General features: G+C 41.8%; 2 protein-coding genes across 10 annotated transcripts in view; one reads left to right on the top strand and one right to left on the bottom strand.

Moving 5' to 3' along the window:
* The window catches only part of ASPH (aspartate beta-hydroxylase), a 215,935-nt gene extending 204,005 nt beyond the window's left edge, over positions 1–11,930 (top strand). For 6 of the 9 annotated variants that reach the window (XM_054512592.2, XM_064588281.1, XM_054512593.2 and 3 more), the window contains one exon: positions 4,404–5,193. In XM_054512592.2, coding sequence (XP_054368567.1) covers positions 4,404–4,554 — 151 coding nt within the window. In that variant the 3' untranslated portion in view covers positions 4,555–5,193. Of the gene's footprint in view, positions 1–4,403; positions 9,192–11,784 lie in introns of those variants that run through there. The other 3 variants (XM_064588283.1, XM_045896499.3, XM_054512594.2) reach the window with 2 other exon arrangements.
* CLVS1 (clavesin 1) overlaps positions 8,293–18,588 on the bottom strand; it is a 164,345-nt gene continuing 154,049 nt past the window's right edge. The window contains exon 5 of the mRNA XM_045896498.3: positions 8,293–8,380. Within this exon, the coding sequence (XP_045752454.1) occupies positions 8,293–8,380 (88 nt within the window). The remainder of the gene's footprint in view (positions 8,381–18,588) is intronic.

The following is an 18,588-nucleotide window of genomic DNA, read 5'->3' on the forward strand; positions in this document are numbered from 1 at the left end:
CTTGAGCCAAAGTTTGGGCTCTGATGAAGCACAGCTAGCGACAGAATCACAGAATCACGTATCACTGCAGACATCCGAACTTGCTTCCATATGACTCCTTTGCTGGACAGTTAGAACCGCATCTCTTGCCTACCTCGGAACATTTTAGTGAAGATCCCTGAGATAGGATCAATAAAGTTTTTAGGTGGAAGACTCCATAAGCCCCTACCTAGTAGCATTACTAATGTTGATGATAATTCGGCGACACAGTTCTGGTTGGCAGGTATGTACCACCACCATTATATCTGGATCATTAATTACAACTTAAGAAATTGAGAAATCACATGATGTCGCTTTATCTTTGGCCAGATATTCTTGTATCTTTTGCAAACCAGGTAGAGGCATTCTTCTCCTAATGGTAAGAAATTCTAAAGGCCAGAGGAGCTCGCCCTCTGGGGAGAAGGTGCAACAACCCTTCTCTGGTCCTGCTTTTCTGAATCCTCAGAGAAAGGCTGTGGGGGCGCCATCAGGAAGCTCTGAGGCAACTCTGAAAAATCTTTTCTCCAGAGGGCACTTTTCATGTCATACTTTGAGTGTAACTTAATCATATGTGGTGGAGCTTTGCTCACAAAGCAAGTGGCCTGAAAACTGTTTCTTGGCCTTGCAAGGATGAATCTTTGTGATTTGGAAGAGACCTAAAGACCTTTGACCTCTTTAGCTCTGTTTTTTTTTTCTTTTTTTGTGGAAAACCTCATTCTTGCCCATGCAAGCCGTCTATCTCTACTTAACCCCTGTCACTCAGCCCTGCACGTTGCTTGGATGGGGTTTTATTGTTCTTCGCTTTAAAGCTAATGAGGACTGCACTTTTTGTCACTTTAGCTCTCATAAGTGATTGAAAGACACCAGTTTTGAAGTATTCACAAGGAATCTACATTAAATGATTAGGTATCTTTGCTGTTTTCTGGGAAAATGTATGAGAAAAAATGGAAGGGCAAATAGAAGATAATGGGCCACACTTCCCCATGAGTTTGATGGCCCAAAAGGAATCCAACTCTTTGGAATACCTCCTACATTTTTTATTTTAAAAAAATTGTTTTGGGGCACCTGGGTGGCTCAGTTGGTTAGGCATCCGACTCTTCGTCTCAGCTCAGGTCATGATCTCAGGGTCCTGAAATTGAGCCCCGCGGCATGCTCCCTGCTCAGCGCAGAGTCCGCTTGTCCCTCTCCCTCTGCTCCTCCCCCTATTCTCTCTCTCTCTTTCTTTCTCATAATTATATAAAATCTTTAAAAAAAGTTGTTTCATCAGGGCATTTGGCTTTCTTACACCCATCAAAATCTAGTGAAAAATACAATTTTGCACAACCTAGAATTTTCTCTTTGGGTCTTTGATTTACTTCCAGTATTTTAAGTAGATTCTGGATTCTCTGCCGCTCGGAAAACATTGAGAACCACTTGTCATTGTAGCACAAGTGTATATTGCAGATTCTCTGAAAGATTTTTGATATTTCATCCCCTTGCAAGATTTTCAGTTTTCTCAAATGAAGGCAAATCCATAGGGCATGAAGCCAAGATTATTTTTGGTAGCATTATACCATGTCCATACATTATCACCTCTTTTATCTTTTCCCTATTTATTCCTGTGTTTTCCTTCCTCCTCTGTTTTATGTTCTCTACTGTTAATTGAATATCTACTATGTGCCCATCATATGCTAATCCTCACATCAGCTATGCCGATAAAGACACAAAGGCTCTTGGGGGCGCCTGGGTGGCTCAGTCGTTAAGTGTCTGGTCTGCCTTCGGCTCGGGTCCTGATCCCAGGGTCCTGGGATCGAGCCCCGCATCGGGCTCCCTGCTCGGCGGGGAGCCTGCTTCTCTCTCTCTCCGACTCCCCCTGCTTGTGTTGCCTCTCTTGCTGTCTCTCTCTGTCAAATAAATAAATAAAAATCTTAAAAAAACAAAAAAAGACACAAAGGCTCATGGATGCCGAGCAACTCACCCCAGGTCACATAGTAATAAACGGCAGAGCCAAGAGGTTCAAATCTGCTTCCCCTCAGGGCTATAACTTTTCCATTGCCCTCTGCTGTTTCTCGCCCCCTTTCTCTTTGACCATATGCTCCCCTTTCCCTTTCCCTTTTTTCTCCCCTTTTCAATTGTGGTGAAACACACAGAACATAAAATTTACCATCCAATTTCTAAATGTACATACAGTTCAGTGGTGTTACGTACGATTCCGTCGGGCTGCCGTTGCCAGTGTCCACCCTTTCACGGGACTCTTCATCTTACTGAAGCCCCGTACACGCTAAACCACAACTCGCCATCGTTCTTGCTGTCTGTGTGCATTAGACTGCCCTGGGTACCGCCCGTAAGTGGAACCACACAATATTTGTTCTTGTATGAGGGCTTTATTTCACATAGCAAAATGTCACAATGTCTATGCTGTGGCATTCTCTGGATTTCCTTTTTATGTAAGCCTGAAGAATACCCCATTGTGCGCATACCCCACATTTTGCTTACCCGTTCGTTTGTCAGTAGACCCTTGGGTCGCTTCCACCTTCGGCTATTGTGGGTATTGCTGCTGTGCACACGGGGGTCCTGCCTTTCCCTCTTGAGAGCATCCCCCTTACCGTTTGCCTATATTTAGGCTTGTCTGGGGTACCCATAGACATTGCACAGTCCCACCAATAACACTAAGACCTAGAAAATCACCACTAAACTGTATAAGCTGTGGGTCATTTCATTTCTTTTTCCTTGTCATTTTTTTTTTCTCTTCTTAATGTTGCCTTTCTTTTCAAGTTTGCTTTTTGCATGGTAATAATACATATTTTTTAATTTGTCATTTGTTCCTGTGTCTCTATATTTCTGTTGTTGGTTTACACTTGGATGGAACTCCAGTAGAACTCTTTGATTCTTAAGAGGAATCATACAGAAGAGTTAAGCAGCCCATGTTTATTGAATGCAAGGTATTAGGCTAGGGGTGTGAGATAGCGCATAAAGTGGGGCAGGAGGGTGGGGGTGGGGAGCTGAAGTGGAGGTTGACTCTCAATTCCAAGGAACTTTTAACTTGCAAATATTCATTACTTTATTGTTTACTTTAAACAACTTAGAAATGTTGTTGTCAGATTAATGCAGTATGTCTGAGATGAATTTGCCTCTCACCCCTCATCACCACCCCACCATTTGGCAATGACTGGAGACAGGTTTGGTTCTCATGACTGGTGGAGAGTGCGTGTTACTGGCTTCTAGTGGCTAGAGATTCTAGGCCAGAGATTACTGCCAAGCATACATAGAGCACAGGATGACCCCCAACAGCAAATTATCTGGCCCCAAATGTCACTAGGGCCAAGGTTGAGAAACCCTGCAGTAGGAAATATTACCTAATTTACTACTGATTAATCACCTAGTAATGAGCATAAAAAGACACAAATAATTTTTCTTAAGGCAAACTTCCTTATGAGAATGCAGTAACTTGAAATCAAGCTAACATTTTCTGTCCTATAATTTTAATTATTTGCTAATCTGTGACATAAAATTTCAAATGCCTGAGTGGAATTTTAATATCTAAAGAAAATTTCCTAGTAAAAATTCCATCTTAAAAAACAGAACTCAGCATGCAATATATTGGCAATTAATGCCTATTTTAACAAGAGGAGAACATTAACATGAGCAATAAACTTTCTTTGAATTTGAAAGGCATTGTGTAATTGCCCCTGCTCATTTCTCTCTTGATTGCTTTATTTAGACAAGCACTTGTTTAGGTCTTAGCTCCTATACACATATTTTATGAAGTAATGCTGGAGACCCTAAAGGATGTTTCGCAGCATTGACTTAAAATATTCCAAGGATAACCCACTTGCACTGCAGATGACATTAAAAATATAAACAAAATTCATTCCCAATCTGCCCTTCCATTAAATGGAACTTTCTTCCATAAAATGGAACTTCAACAAATGGAAGGGGTTGAGAAAAATCACTTGGAGATGCGATGGCCCCGTGCCAAGTAGCCCCCAGGGCACTGGGAGGCCTGAGCCCAAGTGTGGTACCCACAGGTCTAGACCAGTCTCTGAAAGGCCAGGCAGGATAGCATGCAGTCACTGACCGGGAAGTCACCGTGGGCATGAGCCGCCGGGGCACGCCTTTGCCTGCTTGCCTGCCTCAACAAGCCTCACCTAGGCTTGGGCCAAGAATAATTGCAGGGCCTGTGATAAGGTCAGTCTGCCCTTTGCACACTCTTAGGGCTGAGCATTGAAAACTGTGTTCATGGTAAAAATCCCGAAATTCTTTCTTAATCACCAAGGGAAGAATCCATCTCGGCTTCGTGTTCCAATTTTCTGGCCAGATCCCAAAGGTTACCGTGAAAGTGCCCGTCTCTGCACGTAGCCAGGGATTGGTTCTCAGGCATCTGAATCCATGTTTTTCTGTTCCAGGACATGGGAAGAAGGCAAGGTGCTCATCTTTGACGACTCTTTTGAGCACGAGGTGTGGCAGGACGCCGCGTCTTTCCGGCTGATCTTCATTGTGGATGTGTGGCACCCAGAGCTGACACCCCAGCAGAGACAGAGCCTTCCGGCGATTTAGCATGTCATGCAGGCTTGGGACACACTGGAGAGAGGCTGCCTTGCTGGCTCTGTCTCCTTGGGTGTAGGGGTAGAGGTTCCGAGTCTGAAGGCCCTTCATTCCCTTGACGGGCAGCTCCCAAAATTCTAAGGCTCCTCCTAGGGTTAGAAGACACTAAATGGAATATTTTGCCTTGCTATAATTCACGTGGAAAGCCCCCTGCTGTCCTTCATCCCACGACAGCACCCATCCGATGCCGTATTTCCAGTGAAGACGTGAGAGCTTCTGCCTTGTCAGCCAAAGATATTTTTCCCACTTAGAAGAGGCCTGAATCAGTGTACAATGAGAATATATGTAGAAACTGTGAATGGATCACTTTAGTAATTTTTCTATGCAATTATATTTTTCTAGGGTAGCTAGGCCATGTTTTTCATCATGTACCACTACTTTTTTCTTGAGTTTAATAGTAAGCTGTGTAAATGCTGTACTTCTAGCTGCTTAATGGTGACTTCCCCCATGAACTCAGACTTCCCTCTTTTAATTATTTTTAGTAAAAGACACTCATAAAGAAGCAATTTTATTTTCCTGATCCAAAGGAGAAAGATGTAATTATGCTGATGTCTGTGAACCGTATTGCTTCCCACCCACTGAGACTGTTTGCTTTCTTATCTTCATTGAAAGCCATTGTCTTAATGTGTCTCCTCGCCATGCACATGGTAGAGAGATGCTGTCTTTCCAAGAGGAGCTTTTCATCCTGAAACAGGACATGGAGTCATTTTATCTTGAGTCATAAAAGTGCCACCTATAATTTTTTTTAATGCCAAGAATTAGAACGTGAAAAAAAAAAGTAACATTTCTCAAAGTAAAAATTTTCTCTCAGGGTCGGGTAGATAGGTAGCTGCTAGGACATCTGGCTCCTTGGCCTCTTTGGCATCTGAGACAGGGCTGGAATCCAGAGTCTCTTTGCCTATTGTAGATCCCTGTGAGCGAGGAGGTCCTTACATGGATCCCCATCACAGCTTTGTAAAAATATGAAAGATGGCAGAGCAGAAGACCAAGAATCCCAGGATCTTAGTGCTGGGTTTAGGATTGCCTTCTTCTTTGAAAGAGTTTGGAAGACTCTTCCATTTCCCTGGCTTGAGAAACTTCTGCCATTTAAATATAGCTTAGAAGTAGCAGTTGTTATCCATAGTTTAGCTTTAATAATATCCACAGCATAGAAATAACAGTTGAAAAAATGGCCTTGCCTACTTATTCCAAAGACAATCAAATTATTAATTTAGAAGGGCATTAATGTATTAAATATTGCATGTTTCCAATCAAACTAGAAATGTTAGCTATATGAATGTAAGGCTATTCATGCACCTGAATTTTAAGCCAATATGAACAAAAATGCTGAAGAAATGACACCGAGGTTACCAGATTTCATTCAGGGGTAGAAAAAAACACTTGTGCTTCCTTTCCATCTAAGGACAAAGGAGGATGCTTTCTTTATCTCTTTTAAAAAGAGTTCTTTACCATTGAAAGGTACCCTTTTTGCTTGACATTAGCTTCCAGTTAGAAGGGTTTGCAAAATATTGGTCCTGTTCCCTTCTGTTTTGCCAAAAACAATCCCACTAATACAGATGAAGAAGCATGTGAGGAAAGTCTCCAAATTAATTACCAAAGTCCAGAAGAAAAAGCAAGCTCTTGAAAAATCAAAAGGTGTTGTGTCCTTCAGTATTTATTGAACAGAAGAAATGACTGACAGAGGACAATACAATCCAGTGCTCATGTAATAACATTCATGTCACTTGCTGAATTTGGTTCTTGGATGTATATTGCATACACATAAAGAAATTTAAAGTATAAGTTGTCAATGTTAAACCATCATCTTACATTCATTTAATGAAATCATGGCATAGAGTAAAAACTAGCTCTTAACTTAATGATTATAATATGGTATTTAAAATCAGGTCACTACAGTAGGATTCTAAATATTGCCAGTTGAAAAGCCAGAATTATTACTGTTGCAAAGTGTTGGCAATAATCGACTCCAAACGCATTTTAAATACTTGGATCCCACAACTATTTTATAAACCCAAGTCATAAAATGGATTTTCTAATTCACTTTAATTCTTTATCTCTCTTCCCTATGTCATGGAATATAAGAAAAGTGTTTCAGTCACTGCATGGGTAGAATTATCTCAATGTTACTATTTTGTTATTTGAAATGTCTACACAAAATGGGTTTTATTTATACCATGATACAATCGGTTGAGAAATATTTTTAATTCTATTTCAATTTTATTTCAAGGGTGGAATACAAAAATTACTTCTCTTATTCTCCTCTGCCAGTAGAAAAAAAATTAAAACACTAGATTCATTGAGAAAGAGATGTAATAAATGGTTAAGATTAGTAATAATATCTACTGAGGGTGATTATGGCCAGTCGAATCACCTCTTTTCTCTGAATTTTTTAGCTAACCCTCCCAAATCCTGAAAACATACAATCATATTTTTCTGCCCATTATCAACTAAAATATTTTTTATTTGACATTGAGCACCAGCTGGTCCTACTGATAAATGCCCATGTCATGTGGATGGCTGGGAAGATAAGAGATGCCTTAAAACACACAACTCGTTTTGGGAAACGTGGCACAAGTAAGGATATCTTATCCTGTGTTATCGTTTATTTAATTTCCTTTGAATGGATAGTTGGGGACTCTCCATTTCTAAGGAGAATAGACAAAGAAATAAAATGATCTTTGGCATTTTATCCCACATTCCTAATCTTCTCTTATTGTCAGTACTTGCATATTTAGCCATCGTTAAGGGTCTTCCTCCATGATTGGTACCTACCCTCTCAGCAACAGCCAGCTCCCTTCTCCACACCTTTAGCTGGTTGCGGGAGGGTGGGGGAGTTAAATGCTTTTGTAGCACTTTTCTTGCCTGTAGTGACCCAAGTGAAGCAATTTGAATGGAGCCATTAATCACTGACAAGTGTTTTCAATGAGGCCCCGCCCCCCCTCCGCAATCTCATGTTGCCTGTGGGAAGTCACATTATTAAGATGAAATAATCATATTTCAAGTTGTGTGTGTCTTCGTTTAAAGTCCGATCACGGTAATCAGCTGGTAGCCTGACAAAAGATGTGACGTCAAAATCATTCTTGCAGGATCTCAAAACAAGCAAACTCTGCAAAGAGCCAGACCTATAAGAACATGCCCTTGGGCTGAACAATTCAATGCTGGTGATGAGGTCAAAGAAAATAATTCAGTAAGAATGGAAATTCCTGGAGATACTACTGTCTTGGGGCTTTGCACTGCATTGAGCTTGACAATTGGGTCTGCACGGTTTCATTCTCATGTATCTACTTGGAAATGCACTTAATCTTAAGTCACAAAACCTGGAAAGGGTCTCTGCGGTACCTCAGAAAAATCCTGGTACTAATGCAGTGTGTGCATCAAATTTAGTTTTTCTTTTTTTCAATTTATTTAATACCATAAATATGGGGGAGGAAGAATCATGTTTACATGACTGCCTTGCTTCATCTCCAGTCCCCTCACTGAAAAAAAAACAAAAAGCATCTCTCAAGTCCTTGTTCAAACTTTGGCTGCTCAGACCAATGGCTGGTGACAGTTATTACTAGATGGCAGAAGTGGAGGGCCTTATGTCAAGCGGAACGCACGTGTCTGTGTGGGTCAGTCGCTCATGTGCTTCCTGCGTGGCTGATACCACTGAAGGCTGGCGATCTGCGAGAGCATGGGGTGACTCGGGGTTCAGTCCAGAGCCAGGAGTGGCTGAGTGTTCTCATTCTCTCCCTTCTCCTCATGTTTCAGGGTCCCAGCTTCTACCACAGACTGAGATCTAATAATAGGGGAAGGAGAAAGATACAATTACAGACAATTCATGGTGGCAACAATTTTGGAATCTTGGAGAACATTCAGATTTTATGTTCCCCTTATTAATCAAAACACTCAGAATAACTATATAATTTTCCTCCTTTTGGTATCTCTCTTTTCCTTGCTTTTTTGCCTTCTACATCACATATTTGTGGAGAGAGGCATCTTAGAAACTTCTTTGCCAAGATCTCTTCTGTTGGTAAAAGCAACACATGTTCTAGCCACAACTCTGCCCCGGTGTCTAAACATTCTGTGGATCGTGAGATCAAATCAAATAAATCTTGTTGGATTTTTTTTAATGTTTCAAAATACTTTTAGAGGCTTTGTTTCTCAACGTCATAGGAAACTATCATGCATGATGTTATGACCATGAGGTTTGGAATCAGATCGGTAAATGCAAACTCTGCCCTTTACTGGCTGAGGGACCTCGAGGGAGTTCTTAAAACTCTGGACCTTTACTCTCTCACCTGTAAAAGAGAACCATTACCTCCCTCCCACGGTTGTTGATAAGGCCTAAAACTAATAATATTCATAAAGCATTTGGCATGTAATTTTAGTTAAAATTTGTGGAGCATTCTATTATCACTGTTATTGCAATGATAGTAGTGATCTTTAGTTTCTGATATGTCCTCTCGATTGGATAGTAACAGTTTCTTTTTTGGGTTTACAACGTGGCTTGAAACTGAAATTGTTTTCCAGCTCATAGAGAGAAGGTTATAAGAGATACACATGTGATAAACAATAAATATTCACATACTAAAAAAAAGTATTTCAAGCCTTAGGAAAATGGTTGAATTTGATTGTTCAAATAAGCAAAATTTATATATAATGTGCAGTAAAATGTTACCTTGGGAGTCTGAGTTGCCCAAACCTTCCACATTCCAAATGTCCCTTGACTGGCTCTTCTGAACCCTTGGAGTATCCCGCCTGAAAAAATGTCTTTGTGTGCCTGAGACTTTAGGCCCTGCCATATAGTTTATGCCAGCAACAGGATTCATTGTGAACGCCTTTTTTGTATGTCCGGGCGTGGGGTCACACTATGACAGTTTGACTTCTCGTGGGGGCAGGTGGGGAAGGAGGAGCTGAAGACTGCATGCTGTGTGACTGACTCCTCCTCACCAACAGAAATCCTGGACCCCAAGGCGGGGGGCAGTCTCCCTGGTCGGCCACACTGATGCATGTTGTCACACTGCCGAGGGCATTCAGCTCCGTCAGGACAACTGCAGCTGCCCTCCACCCAATGCACCTTTCTCCTTTGCTGATTTTAATCTGTATTCTTTTGCTGTAACAAACCATAACTGAGTATAACAGCTTTTCTGGGACGTGTGAGTCTTTCTGGCAAATTACTAATACTGGAGGAGGTCGAAAGGACTCCTGAAACAGTATATAATAACACTAATACTTGTTTTGTATGCACCTGGTACCGATGGAAGCTCTTTACATGTATTAACTTACTTCATTTTCACAACCCTAAGGAGTGGTGCTATTATGATCTCCGTTTTACAGGAGGGAAAAAAACCTAAGGGGAAAAAGCAAGTAGCCTAGGAAAGGCAACACAAATAGATCACACCACTTCTGGGCGTTACGCAGGGCTGCAGAGTTGTTTAGCTGAAATACCTAATGTTCCTTCCACATCACTGCAAAAATAACTTTGTGCCTGAGATTCTTATCTCCATTCAGGATGTGTACGTACCATAGAACATTTAAAGAAACCAAGAAGCAAATGCATACAGTTGTCTCAAAACAGTCGATTTCTACTAGAAAAATCAATCCAGTCACACAGTCCGACTTTAGGTACCCAGCCTAACCTTTGAAAGGGAAGGGTGGGGGCGCCTGGCTGGCTCAGTCGCTTAAGCGGTCGACTCTCGATTTTGGCTCAGGTCGTGATCTCAGGGTCGTGAGATCAAGCCCCGCAGCAGGCAGACTCTGCGCTCAGCACGGAGTCTGCTTAAGATTCTCTCTCCTTCTCCCTCTGCCCCTCCCTCCCATTCCCCCTCTCTGTCAAATAAATAAATAAATCTTAAAAAAATAAAAGAAAAGAAAGTGAAATGGATTCATTTACTCCTGGGACAGGGCAGAGGAAGCCCCAGCTCGGAGTCTAGCTCATTTTACACATTTCCTATGCGTTTCCTTCTGCTTTAGGGAAGTGCATGATGTGTGTGTGTGTAGACAGGAGTGGGGTAGAGCAATAGATCTATATCAGGAACAGAAAAGCTGAAAGCCCAGGGCGCCTGGGTGGCTCAGTCGGTTAAGTGTGTGCCTTCGGCTCAGGTTCTGATCTCAGGGTCCTGGCATTGAGCCCTGAGTCAGGCTCTCGGCTCAGCAGGGAGTCTGCTTCTCCCTCTCACTCCCCCTCTGTGCTCGCTCTCTCTCAAATAAATAATTAAAATCGTAAAAAAAAGAAAGCCCAGAAGGCATTAAAACAAGCCTGAAGAACACCAGAGGAACACAACTGGCTGTTCAGGCCAGCTCCCTCTGGCACCTCAGACAGCTGCCTGCTTCGTCCTCAGGCCCCGGGGAGAGTGGAAGATACTGACGGGTGTCCCACTTCGGAGACCTTACGCTGCACTTCTCTTCTTTCAGGCCAGTTGGCTCTATTTTACCACATGGCCAGGGAATCCCAGCCACAGCGTGACAAGACACCTTAGTGACACATCGAGGCTGACCCAATAGGAACTATTCAGTAGGGGGCCATGCAGCCTCTTCTTGAATATATATCTGACTTGAGAACCTCACTCCTCCATGCCCCTAGAGGGGCAACTCTACTGGAAAGTTCTTCCTTACCCTGAACTCAAACCTGTCTTTTTGCAACTTCTACATACCGTTTCTGGTTCTGTCTGCTGGAGCCATCAGTGTCCGTGTAATCCACCTGGTCCACATAACCAGCCTGTAAGTGTTTATCTAGTGCCCTCGTCACCAGCTAGACCCCAAGACCTGACCTTTCACTGCCCACCTGCTTGTATGCACCGACTTTTGCCCCCTATTTTTCCTTAAGCTCTTCTTTCCAGCTTACCTCTTACCTCAGGCACATGAAAGTGGAAACCACCCCTCCGGGGATAGCAGATGCCCTGACAAGACCTGCAGCCCACGCAGCCCACCCAGACCAGCTTGAGCTAAACCCCCTACTGGCGTCTGCTCAGAAGGACCATGGAGTGGCCTCCAGAACTACCGACAACCACCTTTACCTCATTATCCCAAGGAGGAGCACAAGCCTCATTTACATAACATACAAAATACGGATAGGCATGTTTCCTTAAGGCACATGTGCAACCCAATGCCCATCTCTACACAGGGTGACAAGGACCGCTTTTTAAATAGTCACCCCAACCCTAACTAAGTTATTCCCTGTGATCTCCTTATCTGTTGCAGGTCAAGTTTCCTTTGTGTGACAACTTACCTGGGTGCAGTGTCTACCTGCGACTCACCAAGGAGCAAACTCACGTTGGTTCTGTGACACCCTCAACCCTCTCCCTGCCACCCCTGAGGCTAACCAGATTCCTCTTTTTAGATTTGCCAAGATTTCTAAAATTACCACTGGGACGCTCTCCTGTGGCTCTTCATCAACTGGTTGCCCACAAGGTGTCACCTCAAAATAGAGTGAAATTATTGCCTCCCTTTTTTTTTCCTCTTTGTATGCTTCTGTGGAAGCATAGACAATGCGCCTAGAATTGCATTAGCGTTTCTGGCACTCATACAACATAGCTGAGGAAAATTTAGCTATATTTGCATATGCTGCTGGTAAACCATTTCTCTTCCATCTTGAAGGTGCGTGGTTGAGAATTCAATTTCTTCCTTTTAAACTTGGCTCAGATCTCCACCCTATCTCTGGGGTTTTTTTTTGGATCTTGAAAATTGTTATCCATCCAAATTATTGTCTGTGATTTTAACGAGTATTGGATTTGTTTCCAAACTTTCCCCGCCCCATTTGGGAAGTCACTATGGAAAAAAAAAAATCCACAAATTGTCAAAAAACAAAACAAAAAAAATTGAATTTTCAAACAGAAATCACTTATTTAGGGTGCCTGGGTGGCTCAGATGGTTAAGCGTCTGCCTTCGGCTCAGGTCATGATCCCAGGGTCCTGGGATCGAGCCCCGCATCGGGTTCCCTGCTCAGTGCAGAGCCTGCTTCTCCCTCTCCCTCTGCCACTCCCTCTGTTTGTGCTCTTCTGTCTATCTCTCTGTCAAATAAATAAATAAAATCTTTATAAAAAAAAAAGAAATCATTTATTTTTACTCATTTACAGCAAGAAATATTTGAGAATGTCTCCTGATATATGCCAGGGACTGTGAGCAAGTGTTCAGGAACCTTACTTCTCTTGTGGAAATATTGCTTCAGTTACCCAATGTTAGATGCACAAACAGATGTGGGGTTTCTGTGATAGACACCCAGAGGAGAGGGTGTTTGGAGGTGAGGCATTAGCTCTAGCAGGACAGGAAGGAAGGAAAAAGCTATCATTCGCACAGTGACATCATTCACAGTCCCTGTTCAGGTGACCCTCCTTCCTTCCACTTGGGGTCAAATTTAGATCGATGTGATTTCTTTCAATACCTGTACTGACGCCAGGCACACAGAATGCAGGCTGTCTTATCTCAGTCAATAATACACTGTGTGTCTTGGGTGAGTGGCAGGTAACAATTGAACAATACGGAGGAGCTGAGCATGAGGAACCAAATGAAACATTTCTTTCTTATCTGTATCTCCCCTGATTGAATAGATGACCGGAGCCTTTTTTACTTTCAGCATGACATAATTCCATTTGCCTGGTCACACGACGGACATTTGATATAAGGAACACACTGCATTGTGAAAGAGTTGAAATTTGGAAAACAGCGAATGTTGCTTTCCTTCTTAAATATCACCCTCCGGACGTTTAGCAGAGTCAAAGCACTCTGAGAAGACTGATCACAGGCTCACCGATAAAAATGTCACCACCACTTGTAAACAGAGGGCTCAGAAATGGTGCATTTAGCACATTAACCACGGAGAAGCCACTCGCCTTGTGACTTCCTTGTCCAGGTCACTCTTGGAGGTAATCTCTTCATTCAGTGACTTTGCCTCCCCCAAGAAGCTTAACCCTTCCACTGAAATAAACATTTTAGACTTTTCTCTGGGGTCCTCTTTGCAACACTGAAAGCCAGCTTGACCCCAAGGGCAGACGGGGTGGGGGGGGACGGGGGTGGATCTGAACTATTGCAGCCCTGGTTATCTCAGTGGCGTAGCAGACTACCCTAACAAAGCCTGCATTCTAGCCTTGATAGCTGAGGTTTTTTTCCTGCTATTATATTCATTCTCTCCCTCCCATTCCCTCCCCCTTTCTGCCCTCTACCTTTTCCTTCACTTCTCCAATGTTTGGAACTTTCCCCACTCCACATCATCAAAGGTCTCTAGCCATGGTTGAATTTTACTGATTCTGAAGGCAATTAAATTCCAGAAAGGACAAGATGAAGATGGGAAACATTCACTATGAGCTAGTCCATTCCGCAAAGACCCATGATTGCACTGAGACTTCTGCTCTCGGTCAGAGGTTTATTTCTAAGACTTTGTTTGACTACTTTTTCTCAACAGCCATCACCACACAGTCTTCTCATTAATGAACTGCCATGGCCTGGCTTCGGCTTTGCAGATCCCGAATAAGCCCACAGCAACTCTGTCCTTCAACCCTAGGCATGCATCAAGAGTCATAGGAGACCAGAGATGTAAGGAGCCTCAGAGACAATTAAAGTCAAACCCTCATTTAACTCAGGTCCTAAACCACTTGTTTTCCAGAGACCAACCTCATCACTTCACTGGGAAGGACTCCACAGTCCTGGTTTTACTTCTTAAAGTCAAGGATGGGCTTGGTTTTGTGGAATAGCACAGAATTGTCTAATATCCTAGTGAGCCTATATAACGACTTCTAAACAGAAAGAATTTTTTTTTTTAATGTATCTTTAAAGGATTCTTCTAAGTAATTCTATTAAGCCTCTTTTTCTCAACTTGTAATTTCAAGTATCAAGGAAATTCCCCTGGAGAGCTCCAGCCTGGGCTTGAATGATGGCTCCACCCCTGGCTTTGTGGTCTTGGGCAGATTCCACCTCCTCATGTGTAAAATGGGAGATATGATATCATGCGCAGTGGGAGTAAAGAGGATTAGATGGGTTGAGACTTGTAGAGTGTTCAGCTAAATGTGTTCGTTCATTTTTAGCTTTTATTAGTCTACCCCTTTTGCAGATAAGAAAATTAAGGTCTGGGAATCTTGGCTCTTTTATAAATTGAGCCACAAAGCATGAATTCAACTCAAAGTTCCCATAGCTTCATTGTAAAATTTACAAGAGAGAAATGTGTGTACTCATGCATCGTATAACCTAACACTAAATGAAGAACTAGCATTTCAAAATTGATAAAGACTAACATTTTAAGAATTCAAAATCAGTGATGAGACTATTCCTCATGAATGTTAACCTGATGACCTTACCTTATATTTTTAGAAGTAACCAGAAACTTCCATCTGATTAGCAATTATTTATGTAGCTTTTGGTACAGCATACTTACGGTTATTTTCAACTGCGTAAAGCAATACGAAGCTTCTTTCTACTGTAATGCCTTCGATAAGGGCCTTGATAAGGAGTTTAAGGAATATTTGCAAGACATATGTTCTGTTCAGCTAACAAACTTTCCATAATCAAAATCATTCTTGCAGCAACATGATCATGCTCACTGGGAACAATTAATGTTTAATTGAATCATAATCATGAATCATAAATCAGTAAACCATGTTTTTAAAAGATAAGCCTAAATATTTCTCACAGAAAGCAGCAAAGCTTTACCTTATCAAAGTGAAGAAATAAATAGACCTTCCTCGACGATGACAATACAATTTGACACATTTACTGAACTGGAAATATAAAGAAACCGATCCATGAAAAATATTCTATTACTCTTGAAGTGAACTATTTTTAGAGAGAGCTAAATATTCAGCTTAGCTCTTGCATATATGTACCATAACTCAAATTTAAATGTATAATGTATTTCTATTTAACTGTGATGGGCTTGGGCACGGCCGACTAGTCTTATAACAAGGAAGAAAGAGCCAAGAAAAACCACATGCACCTTCAGAAAGGATGGAGGCAGTTTGTGAAAATTTTTGTGAAATTAGGCTCACAAGTAAATAGGACTGGAGCAACACTGTCCCACACAGAGCCCTAACCACACGTGGCTGTGGAGGACTTGAGACTGGGCCAGTCTGAATTGAGATGGGCTATAAAGGTAACGTATAAACTGGATTTTGAAGATAGTATTTTTTTTAAAGATTTTATTTATTTATTTGAGAGAGAGAATGAGAGCATGGGTGGGGGGGAATGGTCAGAGGGGGAAGCAGACTCCCTGCGGAGCAGGGAGCCTGATGCGGGACTCCATCCCGGGACTCCAGGATCATGACCTGAACCGAACACAGTCGCTTAACCAACTGAGCCACCCAGGCGCCCAAAGATAGTATTTAAAAAAACATTGTAAAGTATCTCACTAATACATTTTAAAATTACATATTGAAATCCTAATTTTTGTACATATTGGATTAAATAAAACATTATTGAAATTAATTTCACCTATTTATTTTTATAATGTGGCGATAAGACAACTTAAACAGCTTTACATGTGTGGCTCACATTATATTTCTATTGGGCAGCCTTGGTCTAGAGCGTCATTTACTCCAGCGTGCTTGTGGCTGAGCCCAGAGTAATATACTAATCCTCGTTTAGAAATGCATAACCATCTTAAAGGGCCTCGGCAACATTATTATCTGTCATTGCCAAATCCACTGTTCTAAGCTCATTCCATGTATTAACTCATTTGACCTTCCCAATGACACACACAAAGTCCCATGTGACATGGGAGCTATTTTCTGAGTATCACTGTTGTTGCTTGAACTAGAAAGAAACTTCATTAGCTTAGACTCCATTAATTTGCTATCATTTAGATGAAGGTTCACACATACCTTTATTATATCTCTAAATAAACAAAAATGAAAAAAGCTTTAGAAAGGAATTTAAACCACCTAAAGAAAAAGAAATAGGTTCTTTCTGCACATGTAGCAAAATTAATATTGACTTTATGTTATGACTGCAGATGTTTTTTGCTATTCTTTATAAGGGACCCGGGAGAAGTGAGCTGGTGGAAGAGTACTAGGCTAAGGATTAAGTGCCTCTCCTCGTTATCACGTCACTAACTTAACATTAACTCAGGGTGGGCTCTGTGGAGTACCTCACTCAGCTTCTCTGGCCCCACATTCTTCACCTATAAAATGACAATCTTGGATGAGGTAATATATTTAGCCCCAAGATTCCATGAACTCCACCAGACTGGAGTCCACCATTTGTTCTTAAAAATCATTAAATCTTTAGAGGTTAAGCTAATTGACTCAAATCGTCTAAGTACCTCTTGACCTTTGTTTTCACCTCCTTCTAGAAAAGCAGAAAAATACTAAAAATGACAAGAGTTAGCCAGACATGGAATGCCTTTCCTGAAGTTAGTATGTGCCCACCAGATTTCGCTATCAAGAGTCAAAATGATTTACCCTTTGAAAATATTATTTGCGTCTACAAGTTTCTAAATGTTGAATTCAAAGTGGCCACGTGCTACTTAATAGCTATTCTCCTGTGTCATTGTTCAAGTGTTTTAGTTTATTTAAAACATCTTATTGTGGGCGCCTGGGTGGCTCAGTCAGTTAAGTCGCTGCCTTTGGCTCAGGTCATGATTCCAGGGTCCTGGGATAGAGCCCTGCATCGGGCTCCCTGCTCAGCGGGAAGCCTGCTTCTCCCTCCACCCCTCCCGCCTGCTGGTGATCTCTCTCTGTCTCAAATAAATAAATAAAATTTTTTAAATAAATAAATTAAATAAAATATCTTATTTCTACACATGATCTGTGTAGGGATAGTAGATTCCTGCTGCAGAGGGTAGCTGCCGTGGGACCTGTAGCCACAAAGCGTGCTCCAGGATGCACAAAAATCCCCCTCGGTACTCAGTGAATCTTGTTTGCCACATCTGAACTCTGTCTGAGAATGTTTTGAAAGCGATTTCAACACATGCTTTATTTGGATATTTTTAGAATTATCACCTCCAGGAGAGTTTCCCATCTCCACAGCTGGTTATAATTAGGGTCACCAGCACCATCATCATCATCAACAACCACAACCATTTATTGAACACTTACTGCTTGCCAGGTTTTGCACTAAGTAGTACTTAGCCTGCATTATCTTTGTTTAAACCTCACGATAATCTTCTGAGGTGGATATTATTAATTCCATTTTGCAGATCAAGACACTGTGCCTTGGAGAAGTTAATTAATTTGCTCAAGATTTTCCTAGTTAGTTGTGGAACTAGAATCTGAACCCAAATGTAAGTCTACGATCTCCATGCTTAACACTATGCTATACTGTATAAAAATTATCTAAAACTTAGCAAGAAACCAAAGGACATTACATATATATCAGGAACTGGTAATATTCAAGTTCTCAGAGAAGCATTTCTCCGAGAAGCACTTCTCCTATTGTTATTGACAAATCCAAAAGTCAGCACAATCATCTATTATTTATAAAAACTTGATTTTAGGAGCACCTGGGTGGCTCAGTTATTAAGCGTCTGCCTTCGGCTCAGGTCATGATCCCAGGGTCGTGGGATTGAGCCCCACATCAGGTCCCTGCTCCGCGGGAAGCCTGCTTCTCCCTTTCCCTCTCCCCCTGCTTGTGTTCCCTCTCTCACTGTGTCTCTCTCCATCAGATAAATAAATAAAATCTTTAAAAAAAAATTAAAAAAAAAAACTTGATTTTAGGCAAGTGAATGAAATCAGGAAAGGAAATAGAAGAACTTCATTCAGGAAAAAAAGTGTTGTAAGAATTAGAGCTTATGTGATTATATCTTTATCTATAATAACCAGCAGGATATTTAATAATACCTCAAAATTCTTTCTTCTAAATGTACAGCATTCACGCAAATAACCGGGAACACCTAGGGAGGAGTGCAGTTGGGTCAATAGGGAAAGGTGAGTAGGGTGGAGAAAGGGAGCAGCTTAGGTTTGACCGAGAACAGAGCTCAGCTGCTAGAAGATGAGCCAATCCAGGCACCTGGACGTGGGGAAGCAGGGCTAGGGAGCCCAGGAAGCCCGGGAAGGCCGTGGTGGAAACTGGCAGCTGCAAATG

The sequence above is a fragment of the Mirounga angustirostris genome, unplaced genomic scaffold (assembly GCF_029215605.1).
Source record: "Mirounga angustirostris isolate CCGP_5_RB_7025 unplaced genomic scaffold, mMirAng1.0.hap1 SCAF_4, whole genome shotgun sequence".
Classification (NCBI taxonomy): Eukaryota; Metazoa; Chordata; class Mammalia; order Carnivora; family Phocidae; genus Mirounga; species Mirounga angustirostris.